The 16,705-nt window shown below is 42.4% G+C and overlaps 1 protein-coding gene across 1 annotated transcript in view; it reads right to left on the bottom strand.

The window, feature by feature from the left end:
• LOC128687540 (sodium-coupled monocarboxylate transporter 1-like) overlaps positions 1–16,705 on the bottom strand; it is a 161,722-nt gene that overhangs the window by 94,244 nt on the left and 50,773 nt on the right. Inside the window, exons 3-4 of the mRNA XM_070083975.1 lie at positions 13,466–13,620; positions 13,068–13,330 (exon numbers count right to left, since the gene is read on the bottom strand). Of these exons, the coding sequence (XP_069940076.1) occupies positions 13,068–13,330; positions 13,466–13,620 (418 nt within the window). The remainder of the gene's footprint in view (positions 1–13,067; positions 13,331–13,465; positions 13,621–16,705) is intronic.

The following is a 16,705-nucleotide window of genomic DNA, read 5'->3' on the forward strand; positions in this document are numbered from 1 at the left end:
AGAAAAGGATCGCGAACTCGAAAAATCTCGCCTTGAATTGGAGAATAAAAAGTTAACTTTTACACAACAACAATTAGAGGAAGGAGTAATGGAACAACGTGCAGTCAGTGCACATATTCCAACCCCTAATTTACCTCCCTTCACAGAGGGGGAAGACATAACTTCATACATTACCAGGTTTGAAAATACCGCTACCCTCTGTGAATGGCCTGCTGACACCTGGGCTACCAGGTTAGGAATGTTATTTTCTGGTACAGCCTTGAATATCTATGCAACTTTGTCGCAGGATATCATATGTAATTATAACCTACTGAAGAAGGCAATCCTTAAAGCATATCAAAAAACCACTAATTCTTACAGGAAAGATTTCAGGTATGCCACCTTACAGCCTGGCCAGAACTTTCAACAGTTACAGGTAGCACTCTTTCGTTTGTTCGACTTTTGGATAGAGAGTTCAGGAATTGATCACAGTTATGAATCTCTTAGAGACTTCATGGTTGCTGACCAGTTCCTGACAGCTCTTCCTCACCAGATACAAACATTCATTAGAGAACGTAACCTGATTAAAGCTGAGGAAGTTGCTGAGGCTGCTGACCTGTATGCTGAGGCTCACAATTCCTATAAAGACCTAAGGGGATCGAACCCTAAGGGCAAGGGTTCATCAGACCTTAAGAAATCAAAGCCTCTAGTGGAAAGTAAAATGACTTCTTTTATTCCTGTTTGTCATTTGTGTGGTGTTAAGGGACATAAACGTCCAGATTGTCCTTCTAAGAAGGTTCAAAAAGTTGGAAGATGTTTTAAAGACTGTAATGACCAAGCACCCTTCTGTTCAGGAACAGTTAATGGACTTAATGTATCTACCATTTTACGAGACATTGGATGCACATGTATAGTCATTTCTGATAAGCTGTTCCCTAACCTTAAAGAAACTCATTCCTCTGCTATACTTTCAGACTACTTGGGCCGTACGGACACTTTTCCTACCATCCGTTGTTACATTAGGTCTAAATGGTTCACAGGTTGGTCTGAAGCCGTACTAGCTCCCATCACTTCTTGCTCCGTACTAATAGGTAATGTAAAAGGTGCCATTCTTCCTTCTGAGGTTGACCTTTCATCACCAAAGATGGATATAAGTGTTTCAGATCCTCTTCCTGTGGAGTCAGAGAAGCCCCTCGAAAGTTCAGATGAGACAATGTCTCGTGAGATTCATGTGGGATTAAAAATCAGTGATGCTACTCTCGAAAGCGAGGTAGTAGGATCACCGGTTCACTTGTTAGATGAAAGTGAAGATATCACCTCCGATACCATAAATGTCTTGACTAGGGCTCAGACCAAAGCCTAGGCTTCTCCTACTGTCCATCCTTTGATTTTCCCTGACTTTAAGCCTCTAGATATATCGAAGGACTCCTTTGTCAATTTCCAACGTAATTGCCCTTCTCTTCAGAATTGCCATAATGCCGCTAAACAAAATCAAGTTATCCAAAGGAAAAACTTTTCATATAAATTTGAATATATAAAAGGTATCTTGTACAAGTCAGTATTCAAATTAAATTCGGATGAGATTGACTATTCCATCTTAGTTGTTCCAAGTCAATGCAGAGAGACTGTTCTTAAAATGGCTCATGACCTGCCAGTGGCCGGACATTTCTCGCATCGTAAAACCTTAAATAAAATTAGGGAAACCTATTTTTGGCCAAAAATGTCCTCAGACATCACTACCTATTGTAGATCGTGTAAAGTTTGCCAACTGTCATCCTCCCGAGGTACCAGGCGAGTACCTATGGTCAAAATGCCTATCTTTACGGTACCGTTTGAAAGAGTAGCTATTGACATCGTTGGTCCTTTATCTCCACTTTCATCTGGGGGACATAGATGTATATTAACATTAGTTGATTATGCTTCGAGTTTCCCTGAAGCCGTTCCCTTAAAGACCATAACTACTACAGAGGTGGCTGAAGCCCTTTTTTCCATCTTCTCCAGAGTGGGCATCCCTAGAGAAATTTTGTCTGACCGTGGGACACAATTCACATCTGACTTAATGCAACATCTATACCAACTTCTGGGAGTGAAGCCTCTCTTCACCACACCCTATCATCCCAGCTGTAATGGGAGGATTGAGCGCCAGCATTCGATTCTCAAGTCCATTTTAAGAAAACTTTGCTCCCTTAAACCTAAGGAGTGGCATTGTTACCTACCCTGTGCTTTGTTTGCCACGAGGGAAGTTTCCAGTGACTCTTTGGGGTTTTCACCTTTTGAACTTCTCTATGGTAGACAGGCCAGAGGCCCATTGTCCATCCTTCATGACTTATGGACTAATGAGGAGGTAAATGCTGAGGTTCAGTCTTCTTACCAGTTTCTCCTTGACCTTAGATCCAAACTTGAGGAGACCTCTGACATAGTTTCGAAAAACCTAAGCTTGTCAATGGACCAGTACAAAACATATTTTGATTCCAAAAGTCAGAGGAGAAGTTTTAAAGTGGGGGATGAAGTTCTGGTACTTTTGCCTATCAAGTCAAATAAATTATTAGTAGCATGGAAAGGTCCATATAAAGTATTAAAAATTTGTGGGAAAGTTGACTACCTCATAGAAGTCAAGGGGAAACCTAAGCTTTATCATATCAACATCCTTAAGAAATATTACCGAAGAAATTCGGTTAACTGCCTTAACAACTTTGACTTAGTTTTTCCACACAAACTTGATAAGACAACTGAAGAATGTAAAGTGTGCATAATTGACACCTCTAAGATAGACTATGATGAAGAACTACATGACTTGGTGACTCTTGACCACTCGGGCGCAACCAACATTAATATTAATGAATCTTTGGATGACCATAAGAGACATGAACTACTTCAATGTGTGAGTAACTTTTCAGACGTCTTTACTGATATTCCAGGTGTTACCTCCACGGTAGTCCATAAGATTGACTTATTGACGGACAATCCTATCAAACGGAAATTATACCCAGTTCCAGTTCACCTTAGGGATGCATTTGACCGAGAGGTAGACAAATTGTTAAAACTAAAGATCATTGAACCTTCAATATCTTCATATTGTTCACCAGTAGTCATGGTTAAGAAGGAGGATAATTCATATAGACTTGCTATTGACTTCAGAAGCCTTAATGCTATAACTCGGTGGGATGCTGAGCCTATGCCCTTAATAGATAGTGATCTACACAAATTTTATGACTCTTCCTTCTTTTCAGAGATTGATATTGCGCAGGCATATCATCAAGTAATGTTAGATCCTTCTTCTAAGCAGTACACCGCTTTTCCTACACACCAAGGACTGATGCAATATAGAACTATGCCCTTCGGTTTGGTAACTGCCTGTGCTACCTACGTGAGACTGATGAGAAAGGTCTTGGGTAATATGCCAAATGTTTCAGTTTATTTTGATAACATTTACGTAATGACATCTACGTGGGGCGAACATATCCAAACATTAACATCAGTTTTGCGTAGGTTACGCTCACATGGCCTCACTGCCAAGCCGAAGAAATGCTTCCTTGGGTATAACAAGATTAGATATCTTGGACTGATACTTTCTAATAACTCTCTGCAGCCTCTTCCCAGTAAGATCAAAGCTTTATTAGGATTTAAATTCCCCAAAACCAAGAAACTCATGCGTAGCTTTCTTGGTTCTGTAAATTTTTTTGCACGGTTTATCCCGAATCTTGCTGATCTTACAGGCATCTTATCGGACTTCCTTAAAAAGTCTGTGAAGGAACCTCTTGAACTTTCCGACGTAGCTCGGGAAAAGTTTAATGAGATTAAAAGCATCTTTGCGAAAGACCCTATACTTAAGATTCCAGACATTAATAAAACATTTTGTTTGAGAACTGATGCCTCCAATACTGGCTTAGGTGCTGTGTTACTACAATACCATGATGGTACTCCCTTCCCTGTATGCTTCCTAAGCCGGAAACTCCTTCCCGCAGAAACAAGATACTCCACAATAGAAAAGGAATGTTTAGCCCTTGTGTGGTGTATCTCCAAACTTAAATTTTATTTGCTGGGAAAAGAATTCATTTTAGAAATGGACCACAAACCTTTGATATACCTAGAAACTTTTAAGGGAACCAACAGTCGCCTCTTGAGGTGGACATTGGCACTACAGGCTTTTAAGTTCCATACTGTGTATATCAATGGTTCATCCAATTATTTCTCTGACTGGTTAAGTCGTGACAGTCAGTAGAAGATTTGTTGCCTTACGCGACTTCCACATGTTAGAACTTTTTCCTCGCCTATTCTTCTTATACTCCTTGACTATAAGTCTTGGTATGGGGGAGTGTGAGGGAAAAGTTCAATAGATAGGAGTAGAGAGGGAATATATAGTAACAATAGTTTCATTGCCGGCTACTCGTTAAAGTAGGGTCAGTCTAGCTCCCGATATTCCCGCCTTTTCTCCCCCAACCCCTAAATTGATAGTTTGTCTGCCGGCTACTAGTTAAGGTAGGGTAAGTCACGCTCCCGTTTCTCCCGCCTTTTCTCCCCCACCCCTAAAGTGATAGTTTGCTTGCCGGCTGCTTGTTAACGTAGGGTCAGTCTAGCTCCCGCTATCCCTTCCCCTCCCTCTTCCCACCCCCCTCGAAAGGTGACGTGTGGGGCTCTGGTCAAACAGTAAATCACTCGACTCACAGCTCCCAACACTACTCTTGGATGTCAGAGAGGGTCACCTGGCAATCAACGAGCAGAACAGGAGAAGGACTAACGTCCAGAGACTTCTCCATTTTGTATTGAACTACCTGTGCACCTGTATGAAAGTGCAGGACGTAACTCCACAGCATTGCAGCGGTAAAGAACCTGCTTTCCTGTCATCAGGATAAAAATCACGGCGATTCTCTGTGAAGAACTAGCCAGTGGATGGTCACCAACTCCTGTGACCTCCCCCCCTTTTCATCAGCAACGGCTACGGTTTCAACAACAGTGTCACCAACACCAGACACCCTTGTAGATATTAGCGTTGAGTTCAAATGTTACTTTATTCATTTCATTTTTCATTTTTCTTTCAAATAGGATATACCTTTCATGTTTTGTTGTTTTATGTTTGATTTAATAAATAGTGTTTATCTTTGTGAATTATTATTTCTTTTTCTATTCATTAATTTTCCTGAGGAGGAGCCAACCTGAGTAATACTGTCTGAAGTTGTTACAGGGCTGAGTAAGCCTTCACAGAACACATGCATCTAACGTCCCCTGACAGGTAAATACAACTTGACTCACTCACCCCCACTCAGGAACTGGACACCCCATCACTGACAATGACATTAAAACACAAGTCCAACACCTCCCTCCAAAAGCCCCAGCTGCTTCCGGCATAAACCACCTCATCCTAAAACACCTTCCTGACTCTATCATCTTCGCCTACACCAACGTCCTCAATGCATCACTAGCGTCTTGCTACTTCCCCCCCCCCTCTTCAAAGCAGCCACAGCTATCCTCATTCCAAAACCCAACAATGACCACTCTGACCCAAAAAAACTACCGCCCCATCAGCTTGCTCGAAGTACTGGGAAAGATCTTTGAAAGAGTCATAAACTCACGCCTACGCAGACATCTTGAAACTAACTCCCTCCTACATGATGGCCAATTGGTTTCAGAACTAACCGATCCACTCAAGATGCACTCAACTTAATTCTCAACTACATCCATATAAACCAAAACCAGGGGAAAAAGACAGCCCTAGTAGCCAAAGATGTAGAGAAAGCTTTAGACACAGTGTGGCAAAATGGCTTAAAGTACAAGCTCTGTTCCAACTTCGACCTCCCTCTGACCATCTGTAAGTTACTTTGTAACTTCCTAGATGGTAGGACTATGAGGATAAAGTTTCAAGGATGCTTTTCTTAGTACTTCCCACTACATGCAGGAGTCCTACAGGGATCAGTCCTTTCCCCCACCCTCTACATCCTCTACACCAATGACATCCCAACACCAGTTTTTGACAATACCATCACCCTTGCGTATGCAGACGACATCACCCAACTCACCACCCACAGACAAATAACCTCACTAACCCAAAGAACACAAGACGAAGTAGATCAGATCGCGAAATGGGAACAAAAATGGAGAATTAAAACCGACCCTGCAAAATCCAAGATCACCTACTTCCACTACAGGAAACACGAACCACCTCCCCCAGTAGAACTCGGGACAGTGGATACCCGCACCAACATCCCCGTCTCTCAGACAACCAACGTCCTAGGAGTGACTCTAGACCACAACTTGCGAATGCACACACACATTAACCAAAAGCACGCCATTGCAACCAAGGCCCTGTCGGGGATATCCAAACTATGGCAAGCTTCCACGTGAACAAAACCACCTATACAAAGCCCTCATTCGCCCACTAATCACTTACTGCCTACTAGCCCTCTCCCTAGCGGCTGTGACAAACCGACTAAAACTACAACGTATCCAGAACAAAGCTCTACGCTGCTTGTTCGACATCCGCTGGGATGAATTCCTCACAAGCGAGTCCATCCACGCCCGTGCGAACATCCCTGCTCTAAACGTGTACTCGAAAATACTTACTGACAAACAGACAGATTAGAGACCCGACATGACTACTGGACCTCATACCTAGACGACGAAATACGCAGACCTGCAAACACACACAACCTCTTCTACTCATTACTAGCCCCTTACCCAATTCCTTTATACAAATAACCCTTCTGCAATCTTGACTCACTAACCTGTATTCACAGGTGGGGACCTTAAATATTGCCCATGTACCTGCGATCCACGCTTTGCCCCCCCGTCCCCCCAAGTCCCGAAGCTGCACCCATTCTCCTGAATCACTATCAGCTCAGCAACTGAGTTAAGCCTTGGTTCTTTCCCTTATACTAACAACCATCCTCTAACCAACCTATTCTTCCCCTATCCCCATCCCCACTTCCCCACTCACCCCTATTGGTGTCTTACCTAGAATATCTTGTCTTGTCACGTTCACCGCCATACCCAATGCCGCCCCAAAAACATTCACGACCCTCCCCACACTCTCCAATACCTCCCTTCTTCTCACTAGGACTGTCGTATCAACGTAGCCTATGATACCAGGTCTCCCACCACTCTGATCATCCCTCACCCCCTCCCTCATGCACTGTTCCACTGCCCTGTAAAAAGGGTTCTGTAAACATGCAAATAGCATATGTGATAGAGGACAACCCTGTTGCAAACCCCTGTCCAGCCACACACGCGACCCCACCCTCCCATTTATCTGCACACACATGCCCACTCCCTGATACAAAGTACTCGCCCATCGCACAATTTCCTCCCCTAACCCCTGCCACCTCATGATTCTCCACAATGCATTCCCCTCGACACTATCATACGCCACCCTCTAATCCAATATATTTCTATATCGTGGGCGATGAGGGAGGTGGTGGGGGGAGGAAAGAACAAGGGCTTTAGCCGGACATTTCTATAAAACAAAGTGTAGGAATGAGGCAGTGTATGCACGGAGATTGGCTATCAATTTTCCAGTATCGTATAGTGGTATGACTGTGAGAGAGCTGCGCGATTTAGTTATGTAATGGTTGGGTTGAGTGGTCTCTGTATAAGGGGGGGGGGAGAGTTAATAAATGGAATTAGAATTGCTAGAATATCTTGAACTGATTTCATTGTAGTATTGTTTCCATGGACAGTCAATGGGAAGCGAGAGGCGGCTTACCAATTCGATTAGGAGCTATAATGTTATATTATCTTATTTTGTGTGTGAAAGAGTAAGTCTGATATTGCTCTGAAACTTGTCAATATACATCTATATCTTGTTGAACACGATAATAAAAATACGTGTCTACTTATATATATGTGGGAATATGTATTAAGTGTGTGTGTTCCAATATGTAGTGTACTGTTTCTAGTTAGTTAGTTAAAGATTAGCCGGTATTCTCCCGGCCCGGGCCTTTTCCAAGTGGTGGCCCGGCCTTGGCTCCCTCTTTAGGGAGTGTCTGAGACCTAAGTCTCCCATGGGAGGAGGCACAAGTACCTCCTCATCTTTGGGACCAACTGTCCCCAGGCCTAGCCACAAGCTAGGCCTCTCTGGTCTGCCATCCCCGCCCCAAGGGGGCTAATGGGAATGACAGTCTTATGAGCTAAAGGCTCGGGCTCAGGCACCTACCCTACCCTAGAAGGGTTAGGCATGGTATCGATCTATTGTTTCTATATTAATTGGCATTCTTCACTAGTGTTATTATCTATATATTGTCATAAAGTTTAATTATGTTATTCTTTTATAAGTTAAGTGAACATTGTAAGATGTGACATCTAGTGCAAGTGGTATTTATTTTTTGCAATGGGGAAAATGGGGGGGGGGGGATGTAAGTAATTATGACTGGATCATAACGACTTGTAACTGAATGTGTGTACACTGTATTTAGAAGACGGGAAGGAGTATGAGGATTGTCAATATTTGTATTAATTCTAAGTAAATTTCATAGAATTCTGTGTAATGACAATGCACACCTGTTAGTCGGGTGATAAGTATAACTGAAATATTCATGCATATTGTCATATATTTTGATTGATGAAATGTATAATCTTGTGTAATCTTGTATATAGCATTGATGTAAAGTGATAAAAAGCTTATGGGATGAGAGATATTTTGTGTCAGCACAAAGATAAACGTGTAGTGTGTATTTCAAAAATTAAAATTTATATTTTCTGTGGAGGAGCCGATAAGGGATTATTTTATTTATTAATGTATTGTAATGTGTTTTTAAATAAAATATAAAAAAAAATACTGATTTGGTTGTTAAGGTTGGTGAGAGCGGACAGCTGTTGTGTGTGTGTGTGTGTGGGGAGGGTCCGTGTGTGTGTGTGTGGGGAGGGTCCGTGTGTGTGTGTGGGGAGGGTCCGTGTGTGTGTGTGTGTGGGGAGGGTCCAAGTGTGTGTGTGTGTGGGGAGGGTCCAAGTGTGTGTGTGTGTGGGGAGGGTCCAAGTGTGTGTGTGTGTGGGGAGGGTCCGTGTGTGTGTGTGGGGAGGGTCCGTGTGTGTGTGTGGGGAGGGTCCGTGTGTGTGTGTGGGGAGGGTCCAAGTGTGTGTGTGTGTGGGGAGGGTCCGTGTGTGTGTGTGGGGAGGGTCCGTGTGTGTGTGGGGAGGGTCCGTGTGTGTGTGTGTGGGGAGGGTCCAAGTGTGTGTGTGTGTGGGGAGGGTCCAAGTGTGTGTGTGTGTGGGGAGGGTCCGTGTGTGTGTGTGGGGAGGGTCCGTGTGTGTGTGTGGGGAGGGTCCGTGTGTGTGTGTGGGGAGGGTCCAAGTGTGTGTGTGTGTGGGGAGGGTCCAAGTGTGTGTGTGTGTTGGGAGGGTCAGTGTGTGTGTGTGTGGGGAGGGTCCAAGTGTGTTTGTGTGTGGGGTGGGTCCAAGTGTGTGTGTGTGGGGAGGGTCCAAGTGTGTGTGTGGGGAGGGTCCAAGTGTGTGTGTGGGGAGGGTCCAAGTGTGTGTGTGGGGAGGGTCCAAGTGTGAGCTGTATCGTGTTAGCTTCAGCAATATGAACACCTCTGATTTTGTACCATAGGGGATTTAATGGTTAGGGTGTGGATTGTGTTGTTAGGAAGGATTAGCGCCATTATGAGTGGACTGGAGCTGTACCAGTAGACATTTTTGTTACATGTAACCATACGTGTCTACCTATATATGTATATGTATTTTGCGTATAATTTTAAATGAACAATGTACCATTATCACAACAGTAAGGTATTAACATAATGGTATGTTTAGGTATTACTTGTATATATAGTGTGAGATATTGCTTGGGTTGTTTTGAGTTTATATATATTGTGTTACTGATGTTTTCCATGTTAAGTTCATTATACATGTTTAAGTGAACGAGATTTTGATATTGTGTAAAACCAGGTGAAAGTGGAGAGTTTTGACTTGTGTGGGGCAGGAGTGTAAGCAATACTGACTTTGTACTATTATATTGTTTTATTAAAACCTTTGTACTTGTGTAGCACTGTACTTAGCAGTGCGTAGGTTGTTATAGGTTAGTTTTAGTGTCATTATGTATGATGTCTTTATTCAGTAGATTGTGTAGTGACAATGTTGATTTTTTGTTCATCACCAGTATTATTGTTACATATTAATATGTGTACCTATGTATATTTGCACATGAGGAAATAATAAAATAAAAGAAACATCTTACATGATAAAGTTTGAGAATACCGCTGCGCTCTGGGAGTAACACCTGGACTACCAGATTATGTATGTTGTTTTCTGGTTCTGATTTAAATATCTATGTCACTTTATCTCACGATATTATCTCTGACTATAACGTGTTAAAAAAAAATACTCAAAGCTTTTCAAAAGACCCGGAATTCCCATAGAAAAGAATTCTGGTACGCAGCACTAAAATAAGGCCAGAATTTTCAACAATTCCAGATTACACTCTCTCTTGAGTGAAGAGTGGAAGCCTGAATAATTGGTAGTATAATTAACTGAATGTTTGTTGGGCATTGGGCACGTATCGTTACATCTCTACCCACCTCCCTGTTCTCCACACAGTGAGAGTTAACATGGGACCTTCCAGACACCTTCACATTACTTGACTTTCTCCTCCTATCAAGCTCATGCATATATTAGCTTCACTTTACGAAATTAATTTATGTATTTTGTTTTTCATTAATTGCTTCACTTAGGAAAATTTCATGTTTGATTGTTTTACATTTTATATAATTATTTTTGCATAGTTTAAATAAATTTTTTTATTTTCCTCTGTTATAGCTAATTATTCTATATTTTTTTACATGAGGAATTGTCCTTTCATATACCCTTCGGGGGTCTGAAAAACACTGTTATGCCTTACACCTATCTCTAGTACCCCAGGGAGGAAGGAGGAGCAGCTGTCAGCTTCACGGAGTCCCAAGAGTACAGAAAACACGGTGAACTTGCCCCTCTTTGTATGTTTGTTGCCATAGGCTTGGGGACTCTTGTCCCATGGGAAAAGTGGGCATTTGCGTTCCTTAAGAAACTTGACAAAAGACTAATCAGGGGAACTAGGGATCCCAGGGCGGCTAGTTTTCGGCATCAGCCACTCAGCGCTGCAGTTCAGAGGAGTAATGACTCCTGTGTCCTGGGTATGCGCCCCAGCTCCAAGGAGCTGTATGAGATTTTCAAGTAATCTGTGATAAACACGTAGCAATATGTACTTGAAATGTATCCCTCAAATCTCGTGAACTGTATATGCCATCTTTTCACCAGCAATGTATCCAGCCGGGATTAGATCCTGCGACACATTTTCCCATCTCAAGAGACAGAACAACGTTCACATCGTTCACATCGCCTTAACCACTTAACCAGCGATCCTTCGAAGACCATGCACCCAGCAGAGCTGGGTGTTGTTCATGATCTGAGGACCTCGGATCGTGAACAACACCTGGTTAACACAATGTGAACGTTGTTCTGTTTCTTATGGCAGTGCAAACTATCGCAGACAGGCGATCTTAACTACGCATGAGAAGCCACGGGAGGTGGGTATCTTTATCTTAAGTACTTTTACACTTCTCAGTGTGTCATCAAGAGTTATGCAATGTTGCAAAAGAGCAACTAAAGCAGGGAGGGAGTTCTCAAAGTAGTGCAGATATGTCACCGGCCCCGGTTACCCTTAGAATTCTAAGGGTAACCGTGGCTGGTGACGCATCTGCACTAAGCTATCTGAGAATTCTCTCCCTGCTTTAGTTGCTCTCTTGGAACATTGCACAACTCCTGATGACGCACTGAGAAGTGTGAAAGTACTTGAGCTAAAGTTTTCCACCCCCGTGGCTTGTCTTGCATAGTTAAGGTTGTTTGCGCATTATATATATATATATATATATATATATATATATATATATATATATATATATATATATATATATATATATATATATATATATATATATATATATATATATATATATATATATATATATATATATAATATAAATATATATAGTAAAAATTTACTGGGAAACATTTAGTGAATGATGATTAAAAAACAGCTGTAGTATAATGAATCAAAGGAAGTTAGATTAAGAATACTTAACTCATAATTTAGAGAATGATGAAGAATGACTTGATAAATAACATTAGCATAGCTACAAAATACTAAAGCAGAATGTGCAGCAGAACTTTCAAATTGAACAAATTAAGCCTAAAAAATATTTTTTTAATTTATTAGTTTAAGATCATATTTGCGCATGACTGATGCACCATGTAAGTAATGACTTGGAAGTAAATACTGTGATGTAGAGCAGCATGATAAGTACATTGATCTAGTGTTCTTCTTGTGTGTTGCTACTTAACTCTGGTACCAACTGTAGTAATAACACTTCTTGCTGTAGTTCTGTACTTACATTACTTGCTTTGTAACATAAATACATATTGAAGCATAATACTCCCTCACTCAACCCAACGATCGAAAGTACCAAGTTAGACTCAATTATGTTTTTTATATTACTGTTTTATTCAACAAAGTTCATTAGAAGCACAAACAATTTACCTCTTCACAGCACCTTGTTCCAATATCTGATTGCTACACCTGCTTGTCATAAATATAAGTAGCACTTAAATAGCCATGAATCTGTTCCGAGAGTTATTTAATGTTGTTCCTTAGAATATTATTATTTTTATTAGGAGAGTTAACCCAACAAGGGTCATGCAGCTCCTGGGAAATGGGAAGAAAGCAAGAAGGTAGTTCCAATTTCCTCAGTTAAGTGTCCTTCGCTAGCAACACGATTTCTTCCATAAAGAAGATGTACCTCATATAAGCAGTAATCTCCTGCAGTAATGCGGGTCTAAGGATCTCATCCTTGTAAGTTCTTGTAGTTGTGTAACATTTGTTTGTAACTTGTCGATTATAATGATCAAGAAAATTATAATGGTAATGAATAACAACAAAGAAAATGAGCATTGCAGTGTACATTGAAATGAAAATGCTTCTGCTTAAACTATCTTAAACAGCAGTTTAAAGTAATGTGATTGGATTTACTTTCCCAAATGAAGAAATGATCAACATCTGAACTCATACAAATGAATATGTCTGAATTCATGTTGCAATATAGAGAAAGTACTTGCAAAATGATACGAACCCTTGGACGGTGATGGGTGTTGAAAAGTCACTCAGCGTTGAATTGGTCTGTAGGTACTCCCTCGTCACTGTCTTATTTATGAAAGAGTCTGTAGCTGAAAAGTTACTGAAGGAGATAACAGTGAAGTTGTCAAGAGAAGCCAGGTTTACAGGACAACCCGAGGTAGATAATGGCAGGTACCGTGGCGCTGATCCATACATATAATTGCCTGCAACTACCCACGCACTCAAAACAAATGCTGTGAGTCCTCCAGCCATGGCGCCCTGTGTTACCATAAATATAAGAACAACTTCCTGAGAATAAATATTTTCTACAGAAATATATTGCAATAACACTCTCAGAAATCAGAAAATATCATGACTATTACTAATGATAGTAATCACACTACGTTCCCTTACCTTGGCGTTGACCCACGGGGTCAAGATGCCAGCAAGAAAAATGCCATTTAGCGGTCCACATATGATCCCACTGAACATAACCACCACTTGCAGCACACCTCCCAACTTTTCCATCAGTATTCCTAAGCCGGTGCCAATTAGCCCAATTATCAATGCTGGAGAAACGAAACATGAATATTAGATGTATAATTTGCAACTGGTAAATGTTGATGCACTGCTGAACGAAAATTATTTAGCTTAATTAGGAATACGTAGGAATACGTTAATATTTTTAAGCTGATCAGAATAGGCATTCTTTAATTAATTTTTGAATGGAGATCAATATCCCAATTTATTAAATAAAACAAAAAATTTGTGACTTATGTATCCCAATAACAATGTGAATCTTTCTTTTGGAAAACACAACAAGGTTATAAAATCAGAGCTGATCAAAAAAGACATACAATAATTATCACAATGATTACAATGATGGCAAGTTTTTGTACTAATTTAGTAAAAATTCACCAGCAGGGAATGCAGTCACAAAAAATCCTAGAAAACAAAAACTTCAATCTGTGCAGATTCTATGCCTTGGGTCCTCTTCAAGGGGGCTCCTTGTTGTGGTGAAGAGGCTCTTGGTCTGAGGAATTAGACCTGTCGGTCTCCTTCCTCAGACCGAACCTAATTACCCCCCAATCCCCCCTTTCCTATCCCATCCTCCCCATCCTCCCCTTTTTCCTTTCCTCCTCTTCCTCCCCACCCCTCCCTTTTGCCCTTCCTTTTGGCCTTTGGGATTTTTTCCCACAGGCACGCTAGTTCCTAGGTAGGGGAAAGGGTACCGGGGTCCATCCCATTCCATTGAGGTTCTTGGCGGTGGCATAGTTTGCTGTGGAATCTGGATTGCCTGGGGATGTCCCGATCCCTCTCCAGTATCCCGGAGGGTGGTTTTGGGTGTCTCTCGGGCGACGGGTGTATCTCTGGAAGCCACCTTTCGGATTCCGGGGGTGGTGGCTGAAGGAGGTATGCTTTCTGGTGGATATCCGGCCGCCCTCTCTTTTTTCCACCGAGGTAGCTCGGCAGATGTGAGGTTGCTATCCCGGATTGCTGGTTTACTGGCATGATGGGTAGGGTATGGCACGGGTTCCATGCTGCATCTGCGCTACTTGTGGTGCTGAGGTCCTCTTGGGTGCGGAGGGAGATTTCTGGCCCTTTCATTCCTCCTAGGAACTATCCCTCCCAGTCCCCCCTTTTTTTTATTCTTTTTTTATTTTTATTTTCTTTTCTTCTTTCTTTTTTTTTTCTTAAAAACAAAAAGAAAGAAGTAACCTAACCATGGCAGCCCTAGTCCATGCACCTGCTACCCCCAAGCCCCTTCTTGATACCGCACCTCGTTCTGACCCCGCCTCATCCTTGGACCACTCTTCGGACACTCCTCATGCCTCTGTACCTCTTGCCGGTGCTGTTTCCTCACCTGCTTCAGGTACTGAGGTCTCGACTGACTCCTTTGATTTATCTGACCTCCGCTCTCCTTTGACTATGCTTCTGGCCTCTCCCTCTATGGTGTGGCAATTTTTGAATCGCCGGCTCATTCCACGTCGGACCAACTCTGGTCCCACGCCTAAACACCAACGACAGTTACCTGCTGATGATACTTCTCCACCTTCTCGTTCTTCTCAGAAAAGATCGACACGTCCTGCACTCCCTTTCCATGCTCAGTTTCAGAATGCCACCTCCCAGGTTTCTGCCTCTTCTTTTCCCTTCCACGCTTCTTCTCCAGTTCCCTCCACCCTATCGCCCCCCCTACCTTGGTACAGCCCATTACAGTTCCAATCTTTACTCATCCTCCCCCTACCATCTCCAATATTGTCTCCCATATGACGTCTCTGAATTCTGAAACACTTGAAGCAGTCTCTGAATATATTGCAGAGACCAAACCATCAATGGACACTGATCCACCCTCTGTTCCTTCTCTCTCCTCTCTTCCATCTGCGCAACTGCTTTCTTCAGAGCACACCGTTCCTTCGCTGCTTGAACGTTTTGCGCTGCCTCTGCATGTGGACTTTTCTAACCCCTCTAGTCCATAGGAACCCTTACCTGCAGATTTCAGGAATCTTTATCATTGCTAATCATGGCCTATTTACAGTGGAATATACGCGGCCTCAGGGGTAATCGGGGTGAGCTTCAGATGTTACTCTCCAAGTTTTCCCCTGTTGGTGTTTGCTTACAGGAATCAAAATTACACTCTGCTGTTATCTATCCCATCTCAGGCTATAATTTATTGTATTCTTCAGATCCTTTGGCTGATGGGACCTTTAATGAAAGTGCCCTTCTTCTACGCACTGATATTCCGTACCATCAGCTATTTGTTCGTACTTCGCTGCATTACACAGCAGCCCGTATCCACTTGCATAGGTGGTATACACTCTGTTCTTTATATTTCTCTCCTTCTCGGGCATTATCTATTCCGGATAGTGCCTTTCTTGTTTCGTCATTACCGCCACCACTTCTGTTACTTGGCGGTTTTAATGCCCATCATTTCCTCTGGGGGGTCTCACTGTGATTCCCGTGGCATTCAGTTAGAGGCTTTTCTTGCTACCCACCCCCTCCATGTTTTAAATACAGGTACTCACACCCATTTTGATCCTCGGACTCACACTCTCTTGCATCGATCTCTCTGTCTGCTCTTCCTCCACCGCATTAGACTTCACCTGGTCTGTTCTCCCGGATTTACATGACAGTGATCATTTCGCAATCATTCTTACTTCCCCTTCGTATTCACCACCTCTTCGTATCCCATGCTGGCAATTTGATCAGGCAAATTGGAACCTCTACTCACAACTAACTGTTTTTAGTGAGGTTCCTTCTTCATCCTCCATTGATGAGCTTTTACACCTCTTCTCGTCCTCTGTTTTAACCGCACCTTCTCATTCTATACCCTGAACTTCGGGCAGGCATTCTCAGAAATGCATGCCTTGGTGGTCTCCTGCTTGTGCTCGTGCAGTACGTTTGAAACGCGCTGCATGGGGCAGGTACTGGTACAATAGAACCACGGAAATACTTCTTGATTTTAAGCAGAAGTGTGCAATCGCTCGCTGTGTCATCCGTGATGCTAAACGCACTTGCTGGCGAGATTATGTCTCCACTATCACCTCTGCTTCCTCTATGAGTGCAGTCTGGAAAAAAGTACGAAAACTGAGTGGTAAATATTCTGACCCGGCTCCTGTTCTGCGGGTTGCCGGTGTTGATATAGCAAACCCACTA

This window comes from Cherax quadricarinatus, chromosome 11 (genome assembly GCF_038502225.1).
Source record: "Cherax quadricarinatus isolate ZL_2023a chromosome 11, ASM3850222v1, whole genome shotgun sequence".
Taxonomy (NCBI): Eukaryota; Metazoa; Arthropoda; class Malacostraca; order Decapoda; family Parastacidae; genus Cherax; species Cherax quadricarinatus.